Source organism: Vicia villosa, linkage group LG5 (assembly GCF_029867415.1).
Source record: "Vicia villosa cultivar HV-30 ecotype Madison, WI linkage group LG5, Vvil1.0, whole genome shotgun sequence".
NCBI lineage: Eukaryota > Viridiplantae > Streptophyta > Magnoliopsida > Fabales > Fabaceae > Vicia > Vicia villosa.
This window is the reverse complement of record NC_081184.1, coordinates 112,176,543-112,193,629: the sequence shown is the minus strand read 5'-3', so window position 1 is coordinate 112,193,629 and position 17,087 is coordinate 112,176,543. Positions and strand designations below refer to the sequence as shown.

Genomic DNA, 17,087 nt, shown 5'->3' with positions numbered 1-17,087 from the left:
TGATTCAAATTAAATCACACAAAATTCAGATTTTCACTTGATTCTCATACTTTTCTCAACCCAAACACATGGTAATCATATACTAACACATATATTAAAGGTTAATAAACACTTCACGCAACACATGCATCAAATTTCTAATATGCTCATGGAATCAAATAAACTGTTAACATGCAAGCAACAGTTTCATGAAATTCCAACAGTTTCATATAACACATGTTATATAATAAAATTATTCTCTTACATCTTGTTATCATCAAAACTAAATTAAAGACAACCTTACAAAGATCTTTATGATCAAGTAAATAATTTTTAACTTTGAAAGGCTTAGACCCCAAAGTTGTTTTGAGTATTTGAGAACCAAAGGACATCTCCTAGTAAGTCTCATTGAGATTTCAGACCCCACAGATTCCACCAACCTTCCTAAACCAAAATTCCAACAATCGGACATGTCGTGATAATTTTTCTTCCTAAAAGAGTGGTTTTTTTCCTAATATCTCGTCCAATACAAATTTTTAGTTTTATAAAAGTAGGAGTTTTTTTTTTATCATGAATTAAATTAATTCCTTCCCACCTAAATTCTTCAATTCTTTTCACCTCATTCTTTCTATTTTTCAAAACTCTCCATTCTTTTTTCTTTAAACTCTCGAACAAAGCCTAAAAAACCACTTTTATAGAAGAAACTGATATTTAGGAAGCTAGGCTAAGAGAAATCTCCAGCTGTATGGTAAAGTTAAGACCCTAAACACTACTGATCAACTCAATTGCTCAACTGGAGTAACCACAAATGCCAAGTCTAAGACGATATTTGTATGCACAAGTAGACATGTGTAAGAAAATCTAAGATTTCCTATTTTAAACTCACTCTAAGAAAATCTAAGTTTTTGTTTTTTAACTTATACAAAAGAGGAAAAATCTAAATAGTTTTAGATATCACTAATTTCAAGGTTTTAATAAGCGTGTATGTGTATGTGATTCTAATGTATTATGTATGTATGTATATAAAGTAGTAAACTTGAATCAGATTTAACCATTCACTCATGTTCTATAAAAATATATAAATTAACAATACAAAACAATGCTCGTTACTAGCAAATTAATTAATTAATTTAAAATAAAAATTTAGAACAAATAAAATCAAACAGAAGATGAATTATTTTCACCAAGAAAAGAATAGTTTCTTGGGCATGTACAAATAATTAAACTCATGCATTGAAGTCATCAAAAGAATTTTCTGGTACCCGTTGGTGCTGATGATGATGAATCATGTGGCTCAGGCCCTAATCTCAGTTCTAGGTCTAACTCCATTGAATCTTCCCCAGACAACAACAAAGCCTCTTCTGTAGTACTAGTAGCAGCAGTAGTAGTTTCTCCTTGTGATGGTTGTGGCTTTTGCATTTCACTCTTTGTTGGTGATTCAGAAAAAAATGGAAGTTGTTGCCTCAGTTGAGTCATAAGAGCTTCATTAATATCTCTAGAAGGAGCATGGTGTTGTTGATCTTGTTGTTGAGATTGAGGCAACACAATACTAGAATTCAAGTTTGGTAATAACAACTTGTTCACCTCTTGAACTTCACTAGAATTTGCCTCCATGTTTGAAGATTGTTGCTTGAGTTTTGCTTTGTCTTTTCTATGGATATTCATGTGACCACCTAGTGCTTGTGCATTAGAGAAGCCTCTCTTGCAGAAATTGCACTCATAGGATCTAAGAATATTGATCACTTGTTTTGCTTGAGCATCACCTTGATCATCACCACCACCACCACCACCACCACTTTGTTCATATTGATCAGACTCCATTCAATGATTAGTTTCTAGTAATTATGTAAATATGAAGCAAGTGAAGAAAACTATATATATTATAGATATTAATATTGGTAGCTAAATGGTCAACATAGGGAAATTATATATATGATAAGTGGGACATATGCTATGGCCTGCATTTCATCATTATACTATTGTATAGAATGGCATGAAATGAGAATGCAACTTCCTCAAGTACTTGGGACAAATTGAGTAAAGGACAAAAATATAACTTGGTCATTGTATAGGGAAATTATTTTTGTCTCTTTGTTTCTTGGCTTCAACCGATTTGCCTATGCTAACTTCAAATATTGTCGCAGAGACACACATTGTTTTTTTTTTGTTTTGACAAAAGACACAATGTTATCATAAGAGTTTTCATTAATATAATAATGGTGAAGGTTAATTAGTATGATAATAATAGTAGAGAAAAATATGTTTTTTTGTGTAATTGTTATGCTAATGTATTCTGATTTCACCCCACTGAATTTGTCTCTTATAAATGAGCTTTCATTTTTTTGACTTGTTAATAATCTTTACCACCGTTTTTCTCCATCTAATGAGTAAGTTATTTTTTCTTCAATTTATTTCTCAAGACCATGTTAAAAGAGTGAAGAGATATAGCATTCGTATTGTAATCAGCTTCCATTTTAATTTTGAGCATATATCACTACTAAAAAAACAAATTTAATTTCGGTTAGATATAAAGTGTTATTTCGGTTTTAAATACGAGTTAGCAAAGGATGTTAAAAAAATGTGTCATTTTGCCTCTCGATTTTAATTCAACAATGGGTAATATATAAAGGTCATGAGTTTGATTCACATAAAGATCTTTTTTAAAAATTTTAAATGGAAAAAACACTTTTCTTTAGATTTGACATTCCACCGTCGTGTATAACATCTTTCACCTCAGTTTTAACATTCCACCGAAGGGTAAAACGCGATTGAGTTTACCCATCGGTGTAAATTGTTTATTTCACTAAACCTTAACTGAACATATAACTTCTCAAAATTAGTTAAAAAATAATTATGTAGATAATTGTGTTATATTTGAAGAGCAATTTACACTAATCAATGATTTTCAAGTATCATGTAATTCATTATTCATCTCACGTTCTTTAATGGTTATTATCTCTTCAATGTTTTAAGTTCTTTATTCAACACTTCCTTTTCTAATAATTCATTCTTGAAAGCAAAAAATTTAATGCTTTGCAAAATGAACAAGTATGGAAGAAAATTAAACAAAAACTATAAGTATTTGAGATATTTTTACCATTAAAGAACATGAGATGAATGATGAGTTACAGAATACTCGAAAAACATTAATTAGTGTAAGATATGTCTCAAATACAACATAATTTTTCATATTATTATTTCCAAAATCAATTTAATAGGTTATATATTTAAAGAGAGGTTAATGAAAAAAAATTGACAGTAGATATAATAAACTCAACTCGACTGAACACGATCAGAGATGCACAAAGAATCACAAAAATATAATCTCAATAACAATATCAATCCCAAACTCAAACTCAATAATAACAACATAGAGATTTTCATAACTTCGAGAAGTAGAACAACTAAACAACAACAACAGTAACATCAACAACTCAAAACAACAACTTTAAAAAACAACTAAAAAAACAAATTCTCAACAAAACTACAACAACGTCATCAATACACGTATATAACATAAATCTCTTTAAACAACAACAAGATTAAACATTTGAGCGTCCTGAGCGTCCTGTTCCTTCTTGTGAATCTGCGGCCCCAGTAAATGCTAGACCTCCCCCTCTTGACCATACTACTACTATTGATAATCTACACACTGAGATTGTTGGCTTGAGAGGCGGACTTACTAATTTGCGTATAGACTTTCATGGTTTTATGGATGTGGTGACTGAACAATTGGATCATATATATCAGCACCTCTACTCTTCTCATAGTGGCTAAAGTGTTTGAAGATTTTGTTTTTTTTCAACTCTCACATGTAAACAGTGAGCACACTGTTCGTGCTAAATGTGGGGGAATGATGTTTTAGTTAGGATTTCCTGCTTTCTAATCATAGAATTTCATTGCTTTCTAGTTTAGATTTTATGGATTTCTGTTTTCTAGATTAGATTCTACAGCTTTGGTTTACTCTGTTTGTTTTAAAAGTTTTGCATTATTCAGTTAAATCACCTTGCATATGTTATATTCTACTGCTACTAAATGTTTTTATATGCTTAATTATATAAATATGTACGTGCCTTTATTTTACTGATTGAATTATGCTGTCTGATACTAAGTTTAAAAATTTTACTGTTAAGAAACGTAGTAAATCAAGCCTCTGGAAAATTTCCAGTTCAGTACTGTGCCCCTCGACACACACTACTATTACATCCGACACACCTAGAGCACCATGCCGACCGTAACACACTCTATGCCCCTCGGCACAGAGTGAAACTTACTACGCGTTTTGTTTTATAACAGACACAACTCTTCTTCTTCTTTTCTTCTCCCTTTCAAACTTCCGCCTCCACCTTCAATTCCCACTACCTCACCCTTCCAAATCTTCATTTAATCACCATCACTACCCATTTTCTCCACTTAAATTCCCCCTATATATTTATTCACGAGCACAACCCAAATTCAAAACCATTCTCATCTCTGTTAGTGTCTAAATCTCCAAAACCCTTCTCCCATTTTGTGTTATCAAATGGCTCACATGAACCAACAAGGAGCTGAACCTGGTCTCTCAGGCATTATTTTCAGAAATAGTGATGAAGGCTATCAAAGGGAGCAGTACATCAAATTCTATCTTTGGAAGGTTCAACAACAACAAAGTAAATTCAAAAGAGTTGTTCTTCCTACATTGTATTTTCTCTCATGATACTAAGATCAATGCTAGCTCATTTCTCTTGCACCATATCGAAAGCCTTTGTGCGAGAGGAAATCAACCTTTCTTAATTGGAGGACTGATCACCACCATAGCACATGGTTTGAACCTGGGGACCTGACTTGAGAACCTACAATCATTGTCGCCCCTATTTATGGATATGGACAACTGTCGTTCTACCCGTCTGATTAAGAACAGAAGGGATGGTAAATACAATCTTATGGTGAAGAATAAAAAGGTTCCGAGTATTATTTTTCCTAATATTACGCTCACTGATGTTACAAATATACAATTGTTCCTTTATGATCTGAATGCTCCAGAACCAAATGCTGTTGCACAAGGAAACCAACCTCCTGATGAGTTTGATGAAATGGAGCAAGGTGATCCAGAGCTTGATCAACAACAACCATCCACATAAGCTCCTCCTACTGTAGCAAGCACGTCCTCTAGACGCCGAATAACAAGAGCCCCCACCAATGAAGACATTCTTGTTGCGATCATGCAACAAGATCAGAGGGTGCAAGAGGTGCAAACACAACAAACTGCAATGATGCAACTTATGCAACAGATGCAACATCAACAACAAGAGTATGGCGAGAGGAACGAATAGCGATTGGCAAGCTTAACTGAAGAGATGGCTAATCTGACCATTCGCATGGACGATTTCCACGAGATTATTCACCATGTAGGGATGCCTGGATATGATGGACGTGGCAGAGCACGAGGACATGGACGAGAGTAGAGTGCCCGCTGTTGTTCTCTTCCTCTTTCACCTTATTTTGAAACATTGAGGACAATGTTAGATTTAAGTGTGGGGGAGGAAACTTTATCGCTTTTATTTATTGTTTTCTAAGTAGATTTAAATTCCCATTTGTTTCCCTTCAATAAGACATTCATGTACTTTTAAGTTCTTTTATGCGACTTTTCGTTTATTATTGTATTTCCTCAAATTCTTTAATTTCTTGAGCCATAATGAAAAAGTTCATGGTTAGATGCATGATTTAACACACTCGAATAGTATGTAGGTTGCCCATTTTTAAGATATATTAGAAATTTGAGTAATATTAAACAAAATCGTTACGGTCTTGACACTTTAGAACTCCCGAATATGCGAGACCGATTTGAGTACCTATTATACCGAAACCTTAAACTTTAGTTTTAAATTAACCCCAAGTAGTTTATTTAGCAATCGGCACCGTCTTAAACACAAACTATGTAGAGAGCCGATGAATATAAGTGAATGATCCCGAATATTTGAAAAAGTTACATGCTTTATCATTATTACAATTAAAGAATGCACCGACTAATTAAGGGACCCTCACCCGGTCACTTAATTCAAAGGATGCATATCTTGCAAATTATAACTAAGAAACCTGTCGGCGGTTGGTTCAAAAGTATCTGGTACTGAATCTGGTAGGACGGACTACGGTTTGATCCCCCGCAACCCGTAATTGACAAAAAGAGGGTTACCACGAATGCGTGCTAGAACCCCGTGCTTATATGGATCATAGTCACTAACCGGTTACTCTACTATGTGCGTGTAAAGATAAAGGGCTTAATGTGATTGCGCTCGAATGAAAACGGGTAAAATTAAACGAAAGGAACTAGGTTGAGCTATAATAGCATGATTCAAAATGGTTTGCATAAGTGGAGTTGTTTAAGGTCTTTACCGTATCGTTGGTATGAAATTGAGCTTTTATCACTCTAATGAAATACCTTGAAACCGCATACAATTTGATGTTGTGTCATTCAATTATGTTTAATCCGTGTTTTACTAATTGTCATATTGATTATTTTCTTGAGGACAAGCAAAGGTTCAAGTGTAAGGGAGTTTGATAACACGAATATCGTGTATTAGGCTTAATTTGCATGAATTAATTTATCGTTTTCATTGATTATATTACTTCACTTTGGTATTTTCATTGTGTTTTCAGATATTTACATCTAACCATGCTTACTTGAAGAAATGGGAAGAAAATGGCCAAAGTTTTACACTTCTGCTAAATAGCAGAAGAGTCTGCAAAAATATGCAAGACAGAAGACTGTGCCGTCCGGCACAACCCTTCACCCCGTCCGGCACAAGTGGTAAAGTGTGCCCCTCGGTACACACGCTGTTACGCACGACACATGCAAAAGATTTATTAAACCAAAACAAGCTCACATACAGAAACACAGAGCCCAGTTCTTACAACTCTGAAGACCAATTATCACACGAAGCAAGTCATGCTTCCTAGATTCTAGGAAATTTAGGTCATGCAAGTAAGCTATAAAAGAAAGTCAGTTGCCACTTTTACAACTCTCTCTTCCTTCCGTCAATTTCATACTTTTGTTTTACTGCAAATTTAATTTTTCTGCTACTTTCCTTTTGTTCCATCTTTGTTCTTAGCCCCTTTCAACTACTTTCCATAGCAATAGTTTCTTTCATTGAAGAACTATTGCAACTTTAGATTTAGGAAGTTTTATTTTTGAAATTCAATTTTTACTCGAAGAACGTCTGTATCCAAGGTTGTCAAACTCGCGAGTCTACTCAGACTTGTAAAGGGTCTGTAGACTCGACTCGCAGACTCGACTCGTAAACTCGTACGAGTCTATGGAAAATTAAAATTTACTTTGAAAAATCTGTAAGTGAAACATATATAACACACTTCTATATTTTTAAACTTGTAAATTCCTCATATATGACACAAATATATATAATAGAACACTTATTAAAATTAAAATTTAAATGTCATACTTCATAACAAATTTGTTAGCAAAAAAATTTGACGATAAAACAAAAAAAGTAAAGTATGTAGTTAAAGACTTAAAGTACTAATATCTTGTCAATTGGCTACTACATAAAGCAAAAAAACAAAACATATATGTTAATCGCTTCAAACATCGAAAGCTCCAGTAAAATCATCACCATCTTCTTCATCGGTATCTTGAGTATCATCATTAAACTCTACTCTAGATAAAACATCTTCTTAATCATTAGCCAATGTTATATTTCTTGAAGTTCCACTTCCACCTAATTCAATATTTCCACCACCACCACTTTACAACATTCGCAACAACAACATTAGCTTCCATAACATTATTAATAATAACATCATCTTACTCAACATTAAATTCAATTTGCATATTTTCTTAATTAGAATCTTCAATTATCCATTCATAATCTAAATTAATATCTTTAAATGAAATAACAACACTCTTCGCTTTTTCTTTTCTACTTTTCAATTTCAAATTGCACATGAAATAAGTTAAATTATTTTTTATGCAACATATTTTTTCTCTTGGAATGAACTTGCAAAGCAAATAACAATTCAATTCAGTGTTTCTAAAAAATTAAAAATTAAATATATAAACAAACAAATAATAATTCATTACCATTTCAAAGGAACTCCAATTTCGTTCACAACCATATGAGCTACAAGCTAAGCTTCGAACACAAACTGCAAACCTCTTTGATTTTAGAGTCATATCTCCATGGAAATAGCGTACAAGAGACTAGGAGAGAGACTTTCTAATTCTTTTACAAGCAAAACAAAATAATGGTTTCTTAAAAAAATAAAAGAAAATATTTTGGAGAATTTGGGCCTTTTTTGGTTTAAAAAAACAAAAATAAAAAAATACTAATAGACTCGTAAACTCGTGATAGACTCGTGAGTCTATACGAGTTTGTGCGAGTCTACCCGAGTCTACTCGAGTCTATCAAAAAACGATTCTATGTGCGAGTCTGCTCGTTTATGCTTCCTAGACTTGTAAACTCGTACGAGTTTACGAGTTTACGAGTCTACCCGCGAGTTTGACAACCATGTCTGTATCGCATTTGGCACTTGAAGAATTTTTCAGTATTCATATAATTTCAAGTTTTTTATTTACATGCTTTATTTATTATGTTATTTGATTGCCATGCTTGAATCCATGTTCCCATATTGTTTTTGTATGATCGTATTCAAAAGTATGTTAGGCTAAATTTCTAATACTGGTATGTAAGGTCACAGAGCCGAAGGGTTAAGTAACGATTTGGCATAAACATTAACTAAACGTTTTTCTGGTCTTGATTTCTAAAACTAATACTAAATTGTTCTGTTACGAGAGTAAATTACAAACTAAGGTTTAAAATCAACACAACGAGCGTTTGAGGTTTTTACCAGATAGTAGTCATCAAATATTAACTCTAAATACAGCGAGAACACTTTAGAGTTAATTATATCTTATTTGATTTTCAAAAAGTACTTTCAGTTTTTAATGATTTAGCGAGAGCGAACTTTAGAGCTGATAGTGTAATCCAAATCAATAAACACGAGAGTGTGAGATAAAGGTTTTTAATTCAAATAACTTATTCTGAAAAGTGTTTTTATATCTAGATCTATGCCAATGACTTATTGAACCCCGACGTCTGACTATTGTATACCGATATCTTAATATCTGATTATTTAGTTAAAATTATATTTAATTCCCATTCCCCCTAAAACCAAGAAACCGATAGCTTTAGCTAACTCAATAACATAAGATCGTACTATATTTATCCTCAGTCCTTGTGGGTTCGATATCTTTTAAAACTAAACGACTAGACTGTGCACTTGCAGTTAGTATCCCGATAGACTTATAAAGTCCCGATCATTTAGCACATGTTGTGTGACTTCTTGGGGTGCAGATTGGGTTCTGATTATCTTCAGATTTTATTCAAGATTTTTTTGGTTTTAATTCCTTCAGAATATGCAGAAGATTGCTCTTGAAATAATCTTATTAATCCAAATCATTTTGGAAAAGATTTTATTTAAATACGAATATTTGATTTGATTGGATTTGCATTGAAGAAAATATAAAGATTTAATTTGATTGGATTTGTTTTGAAGAAAAGATTTAAATACTAGGGCAGTTTGCCGATAAAAATACAGAATATGCCTTGAAGGAAGATTTATTTCAGATTTGTTTATTCAAGATTGTGCTGAAATTGGATATGGAAAGATATTGATTGAAGATTCATTCTATGAAGAGATTTAATTAGATTTGTTTTATTTCTAAGATTTTGATTTGCACTTAATGAGAAAATCTACAATCTCTATTAAAGATGATTTAAAGTGTGACTCAACTATTTGAAAGAAATTTATTCTAAATCCTTTACTTGAGAAGTTGGAAGTAAATATTTTATTTGATTTGTTCAACATTCATAAGTTTTTTATATGGATAGATGTCAAGCCAAATGTTCCACAATTTGTGAGACATCTATCTCATACTAGTTACTTGAAGAGCTAGATAAGTTGAAGTATATCTTGTTCTTTTAAGATTTGTTTCCTTTTAAGATTTCTGTTATATCAGTAATATGAGTGTGTGAGCATGTGTTTGGATTTGGAAAAGATCTATTCTTAGCAATATATCTTTTGGTGTGCTTATTTGTTCAAAATTTATATCAATGAAGGATCTCAATCTTCCTAATAAATATTTTATTGATCATGTGTGTTTTTGGTGGATGTAATCTGAATCAAATACAACAAGAGTAATCAAGAGAATGTGATCATGTGTGTTTTTGCAATGTACATTCTATTAGATAATACTTTATCGTTTTCATTATTGCGAGATTAATATAACTTAACAATTGACAATTAACATAACTTAACACATGACAATTAACATAACTTAATATAGGCAATTATATAACTTAACAAATTAATAATAAATAACAAAACTTAGACACTACTAGATCATTATGGACGTTTCAACATCTTGATTATATTGTCAACATATCTAGCGATTATCGCATCAAACTCGACCAGTCCTTTTATTTGCCTACAATGATATGTTCTCCACGTAACCTTCAAATATTCATCATTCTTCAGCTCAATGTTGTTGTATTTCACATTTCCTTCAATATCAATCCATTGTGCACAAAACTTGATCTTACCCACCTTTATGTTCTTCGTGTGGGGTAGCAAATTATCCAATAAGTTTCTCAGAACAACAATATTGTTGGTGTCCTCGGGTAGACGAAAATCACCAGGAGGTTTTACACTATTGACACAACTGCCATAAACAAATATTGAGACATTCTAACATGTTTTTTTAACAACACATGAATTATACAAATTTGTATTTACTATGGACCACACACAACTGCCGGTGCAATCACAACTATACAAAACTATCGGCAAAATCTCAACCGTCGAAAATTAAACTAGCATATTTTTTGAAGCCCTTCTAAAAGTCCGGTAAATGCATGAGCTTTTTAAAAACCGGTGATTTAACACTACTAAATTTTTCAACATTTTGTTAAAAAAACAGTAAACCATTGTTTTTTTTTAAAAAAATCGATATATTTTTTTCCATCCACCAATTTTATTTTAAAAAACTGATAAAAATATATATCGGATTTTTAGAATACACTATTAAAATTTTCTTTTCATACGAGATTTTTAATTTGTACGATCAAATATTTTTGATAAAAATTTGACAAAGATAATTTGAATATGGGAATTTCTTTATTGACCCACCTATGGGGTGACCCTCAGCGAAAACCCCAAGATGCCCCTGCTTCGGAGATGTATCTCCGAAGCATTTTTTTTTAGATTTTTCCAGACTTCGGAAATGCACTTCCGAATTTTTTAAATGGGGGGTGTTTTCGGAGATGCACTTCCGAAAACACCTTTTTCATAGTTTTTGGGGGTTTTCGGAAGTGCACTTCCAAATTATGCAGAAATTCTCTTTTTTTTTTATGTTTTTCTTAACAGTCCCGTATTTTTAATTAAACGAAAACGCCGAATAAAATAAACGACATATCAACATAAAATACTAATATAATAAATAAAATCCGAATAATATATACAAGACGAGTAATAGTGTGCGAAATACAAGCCGAATACAAGAAAAATAATCCCGAACCCCTACTGTGTATGCCTAACCCTCTCTCCATGGGACCTCCTCTTCCTCCTGTATGCTGTCGCATGGCCCGCATCACCGACCATCCTCTCCACCACGACAACTGCCTCTGGACCGCCCTGATCAATGATACCTCGCTCCAACGCGTCCTGCCCAAGCATCTCTATCCGTTGGCAGATCGGATGGAGATCAATGGCATGGTCATCTTCGGCCTGCTGGTTCTCTAGGATCTCCTCGTATGCTGGCCTAGGAGCGCCGGGAGCGTCGGGTGTCATCAGAGGATGTGACACCCGATAGAACCATGTGACGTACCCCTCAACACAACGTCAGTCCTGGGTGGCCTGCATGCGACAATACTCCTCCGGGACCACATGACGCTCCCAATCCGCAAATATGGCAATGAGCTCCACTCGGGTAACTGTGTCGGGAGCAGCCTCAAACGGTGTCCTCGGTATCATCTACACATGTCCAAACTGCCGCATGCAACGCTCAGGGAGATACCTCACCATGGTGTTGGTCCCGCATGTCAACCAGCCAAAAAATAAAGCGATGTCGTCAAAGGAGACAACAGTAGTGTAGTCACTGAATGGCCTCCAACGAATGTCATCGTGAGTTGTGCGGTCGAGGTACCCACAATATGGTCCCACTGCATTGTTCCTCCTTTGGAGAACGTATCGGGCGGCCCTAGGCATGGTGTCTTGGTATGCAGGATCAATGGAAAAGCCGTGGATGCGGGGGAAGTAGGAGATGATCCATCCCTGAAACACAAACACGATAATGTATTAAAAATAAATACGAGCCATAAATAAATGTGAAACAATTAAAATGAAACGTATCGTCAGGAGTGTGGCGGATCCGGTCATCTGCCTGGTTCTCTAGTTGGAGGCTTCATTCAGCTTCTGGTATAGCTATACCAGAATAGCTGACCCCCAGTTCCACTGGTGAATGGTAGTCAAGTCCATGAAGTAGCGGAGGTAGGTCACGTCGACGTATCTTGCACTCTTGTCCATAAAGAGTGCAGTGCCAACCAAAAACATGAACCAACACCAAAGAGCGCAGACACGGTGATACTCCATAAATAGGTTGTTACCCGCCTCATCAGATTCGGCCGCCGCCACCAAGTGGTGCTCATAATAATCGCTCAATGTGGAGAACCGGATATGAGGCCCATTTATCGTCCGACACTCAAAATCAGCCATATCTGAGTCCATACCCAGATAGATCGCCATCCAGTCGATCGCATAGACCCTCTGGATCCGGGAATGGTCCAGCAGCATCCCCCTAATCGGCAAGTGGAGAAGACAGTGCACATCGCACAAGGTGATCATCATCTCCCCAACCGGTAAGTGGAAAGATGACGTCTCCCTATGCCACCGCTCCACAAAAGCCCCCTGCATGTCGTGGCTGATGGTGGTATACCCGGTCATGCACAACCCACCTAGCCCTGAAGCAGTCACTGCTCCATTAAACCACTGCGCCTCTGGTTTAAAGAGACTAAAAATCTTCTGCGCGTGGTTCGCCATTTTTAAAGTCTGCCTTTCTTGTTACAACAAAAACAAAAACAAAAAACATTGTTAATTAGACCATTAAGAAAATGTGGAATAAAAAGCTAAATAAAAAACGGTTAAATAATAAAGTCGGATAAATTATAAAAAATACCTCTCCCTCACAGACACGTCGAGCGACGTGCTCGTGGTAGGAAATCAGCACGGACGTGTCCCTAGGCCCTCCCGGGTAGCCCTCCTCTTCCTCCTCCTCTTCCTCCCCGTGCGGAGGGTCAACATCCGGTACCTCCTCCTCCTCCTGGTATCTCACCTCCTCCTCCTCCTCTCGTACCTCCTCCTGACGGGAAGAAGACACCTGAGCCAACCGACTCCTCAATCCAAATGAGGAACCAGCCTCGTCCATCTGCACGGATAATCGCACTCGACCCCGCCCCTGCATCGTCGATGCCAGCTGCGCCGCCCGCTCGCGTCTAGTCGACGCTGTCTGTGTCTCTCTCCCCTGTTTGATACGTGCTGGATTGCCTACCATATTCCTGAAACAATTAAAATCCATAAGCGAACATGTTAGAAGGCGAAACAATCAAGAAAATAAAAAAAAACTTTCTGGGTCAACTTCGGAAGTGCATTTCCGAAACTGATCAGGGAGGTGTTTTCGCAAATGCACTTCCGAAAACACATGCGATTCTATTTTTGCAGAAAACCCAAAAGCTTGCCCTAAGTGCATCAAAACCCCAATTTTCCTATCTAAACAACACCAGTGACATGTAATAACTTAAATGAACTACACTATAACACCCCTTAATATCAATTTCAAACCTACATTGAAAGTTTAGAAAACTTACAGATTTGAGATGTTGTTGGAGGTGCTTTAGAAGTAGTTTAAGAGCCTTTGGAGTAGCCTTTGATGGTCTTTGAATTTGCCTTTGGTGGTTATGCAACTGGTTCAGACGAATTTTTGGAGTTTTGAATGATTTAGGGTAAATGATTTTGGGGAGGGGGGAGGTTGTTTTGTTTAATCTGCAGAACGCGCAGTATTTTGGAAATGCACTTCCGAAATGCTGTTTTCGGAAATGCATTTTCTAAATAAGAAAAAATTTGGAAAAAAAAAGGTGTTTTCGGAGATACATCTCCGAAAACAACATTTTTTTGCACTTCGAAAATGCATTTCCAAAATATAGAGGTGTAGGGTTTTCACCAGAAGTCATCAAAAAGATAGGGAGATGGATAAAGAAATTCTCTTTGAATATTGGTGCCAAGTATGATTGAGCATAGTGATAGGAAATATCTCTAAGATATTGGCAGGACAAAGGCCTACACATATGATCAAGGAATTGATCCAACGGTTATGATCTCCAACCATAAAGTTGGTCTTAAAACAGACCCATTTATATATTTTTCATAATTTATATGAAATAGTTAAATAACTGAAAAAATTATTTAAAAATAGTGGGAATAGTATCTTTGTATTTCGGTTGGATTGGTGTTTGTAAGGATGAAAAGGTCATCTAAGGAATCACGCCATCGTTTACATGACCGTTTGATTAAATCACCTAATAAAATATTCAGAAAACTTGGAATATTTTATCCATTCGTTTCCCAAATTATAACCAGCTACTTATTGTTTACTGCAATTTATATGGGGATCAGTTGCATGCATGCATGCATATGCTTGGAGCAATATTTAAATTGGTTACAATACAAACAAAACTAGTGAACATATTAATTCTTCTTGATGAGTTGAACTATCGTAAATAACATGATTGATAGCTTTTCTTTTTGGTAATCCTTAATTTATAATTTTATATAGGTGTTTGCAATTGACAACTTTCATAATGAAATGTTGTGTAAGTCCAACTTAATTATACCTTGATTCCTTGTTGAGCCGTCCTAAACATTGAATTTGAAGTTGACTTGGTAGTTGCAGTTTGGAGTCAAAGTATATGCAAAAGGAAACAACTGGATTTGCAGCTAGCTGGTAGATGAACCCGTCTCAGTTGTACCAACCTGTTGCCTGACACACAACAAGGTAGCCATGAGTGTCCTCCACGGGGATAGTCCAAATTTTCAATACAGATATTTCATTTTTTTTAAAAATAAAAAATATATACGGAAATATAGAAGAAAAGGTACAAATGTGAAGAAGATGTGCAAAATACAGAAATGAGAAAATGCAAATATACTTTTAAAAATAAATAACTTGCTAGTTTACTACCAAAAGAAAGAGTGAAAAAAACAGTGATTTGCAAGATAATAATGTCTTTTCCTAACAGGAGTAACTAGTAATAAAGCCGTGCATATGCGCGGGTTCTGGTCTATTACGCACATTTATTTACATAATATATTTATTTTAAATAAAAGATTAAAAAAAAATTAGATCAATAATAAAAAAAATTCGAGTATAAAAATATTTAGATCAATAATAATTTTTTTCCCGTATACAAATATTATTTTTGTTTAGAAATCATTTACAAAAATATTTGGATCAATAGTAAATTTTTCTGCATATGAAAATATTTAGATCAATAATAAATTTTTTTCGTATACCATTTTTTAATAAAAAATATTCGGATCATAAATACCATTTTCGTATATAAGAATATATAGATCAATAATAAATATTTTCGTTTAGGTGTCATTTGCAAAAATATTTGGATCAATAGTAAATTTTTTTCGTATATAAAAATATTTAGACCAATAATAGATTTTTTTACCATATATCATTTTTCAATAAAAAATATTTGGATCATAAATACCATTTTTCATATATAAAAATATATAGATAAATAATAGATTTTTTTCCCATATACAAATATTATTTTTGTTTAGGTATCATTTACAAAAATATTTAGATCAATAGTAAATTTTTCGTTTATAAAAATATTTAATCAATAATAGATTTTTTCCCGTATACCATTTTTGAATAAAAAATATTTGAATCACAAATACCATATATATATATATATATATATATATATATATATATATATATATATATATATATATATATATATATATATATATATATATATATATATATATAAAATAGATTTTTTTCTTATACAAATATTATTTTTGTTTAGATAAAATTAGTGACAAATTACACACATTTTGGTATATCGTGCAAAGACACGCATCTTCACGTATAACTTTTTCTTAAAAAATATTTTCTTAATTTTAAAATTAAAATAATTCAAAATTCTAAAATATTATTAATACTAATAATATTAATAATTAAAAAATAATATACTTTTCCGTGTTTGAATTCACAGTTGTTTTAAGTATATTTGCTTTTATTTTTTTAATTGCACACACAAAATGTAATAATAATTATATATTAATTATTATATCTAAAAAATAATATAAATATATCGTAAAAATACTAAATCCACGTGTTAGTTGGATTTAAAAAAAAAATCTATAGCTAAATAATATTTTTTTAATTAAAAGAAACTTAATGATTTAAAAAATTTAAAGAAAATTAAAAAAACTTAATATTAAATAAAAGTAGTGATAAGTTCCACACATTTTTGTATTTTATTCAATGACAAACGTTTTCAAGTAAATTTTTTAATTTATTTTAATTAAGAATATATGATTTTTTTATACTAACAATTATTATTATTTTATCAAAAAATATTATATCTTAAATTAAAAGTTTATTCAATAAAAATATGGTTTTTTTAAAATGTTTAAAAATCCATTTTTGAGCTGCTTTATGAAAACAATAGTTGCAAACAATAGTTGCATTGTTTCGTTTTATTTTTAGAAAACAGATTGTGTTTCTATATGTCACCTCTTGAATAAAAAATACTATATCTAAATTTTGGGAACTGATAAGTCATCATAGAATGCTATAGCTCTATGTAGATATACATAGGGCTGGACAACGGGCCGGGTTGGGCGGTTTCGGGCCCAAAAGCCTCACCCATCCCAACCCGCGGTTTAGATATATAAACCCATTTCCGCCCATTTTCGTGATCGGTTTGGACGGGTAGGGTTAACACGGGTTGCGGGTTAATACACACGGTTTAAACGGG

The 17,087-nt window shown here is 33.5% G+C and overlaps 1 protein-coding gene across 1 annotated transcript; it reads right to left on the bottom strand.

Annotated features, from left to right (window-relative positions):
- Window positions 1–1,037: 1,037 nt before the first annotated feature.
- LOC131607060 (transcriptional regulator TAC1-like) lies at window positions 1,038–1,825 on the bottom strand. Its single transcript, XM_058879108.1, has one exon. It carries the CDS (start codon window positions 1,798–1,800, stop codon window positions 1,222–1,224), a length of 579 nt encoding a protein of 192 aa, XP_058735091.1. The 5' UTR covers window positions 1,801–1,825; the 3' UTR covers window positions 1,038–1,221.
- Window positions 1,826–17,087: the final 15,262 nt, after the last annotated feature.

Bases quoted from the DNA above. Each gene is read 5' to 3' on its own strand.
- LOC131607060 (XM_058879108.1), bottom strand. From the start codon at position 1,800: ATGGAGTCTGATCAATATGAACAAAGTGGTGGTGGTGGTGGTGGTGGT.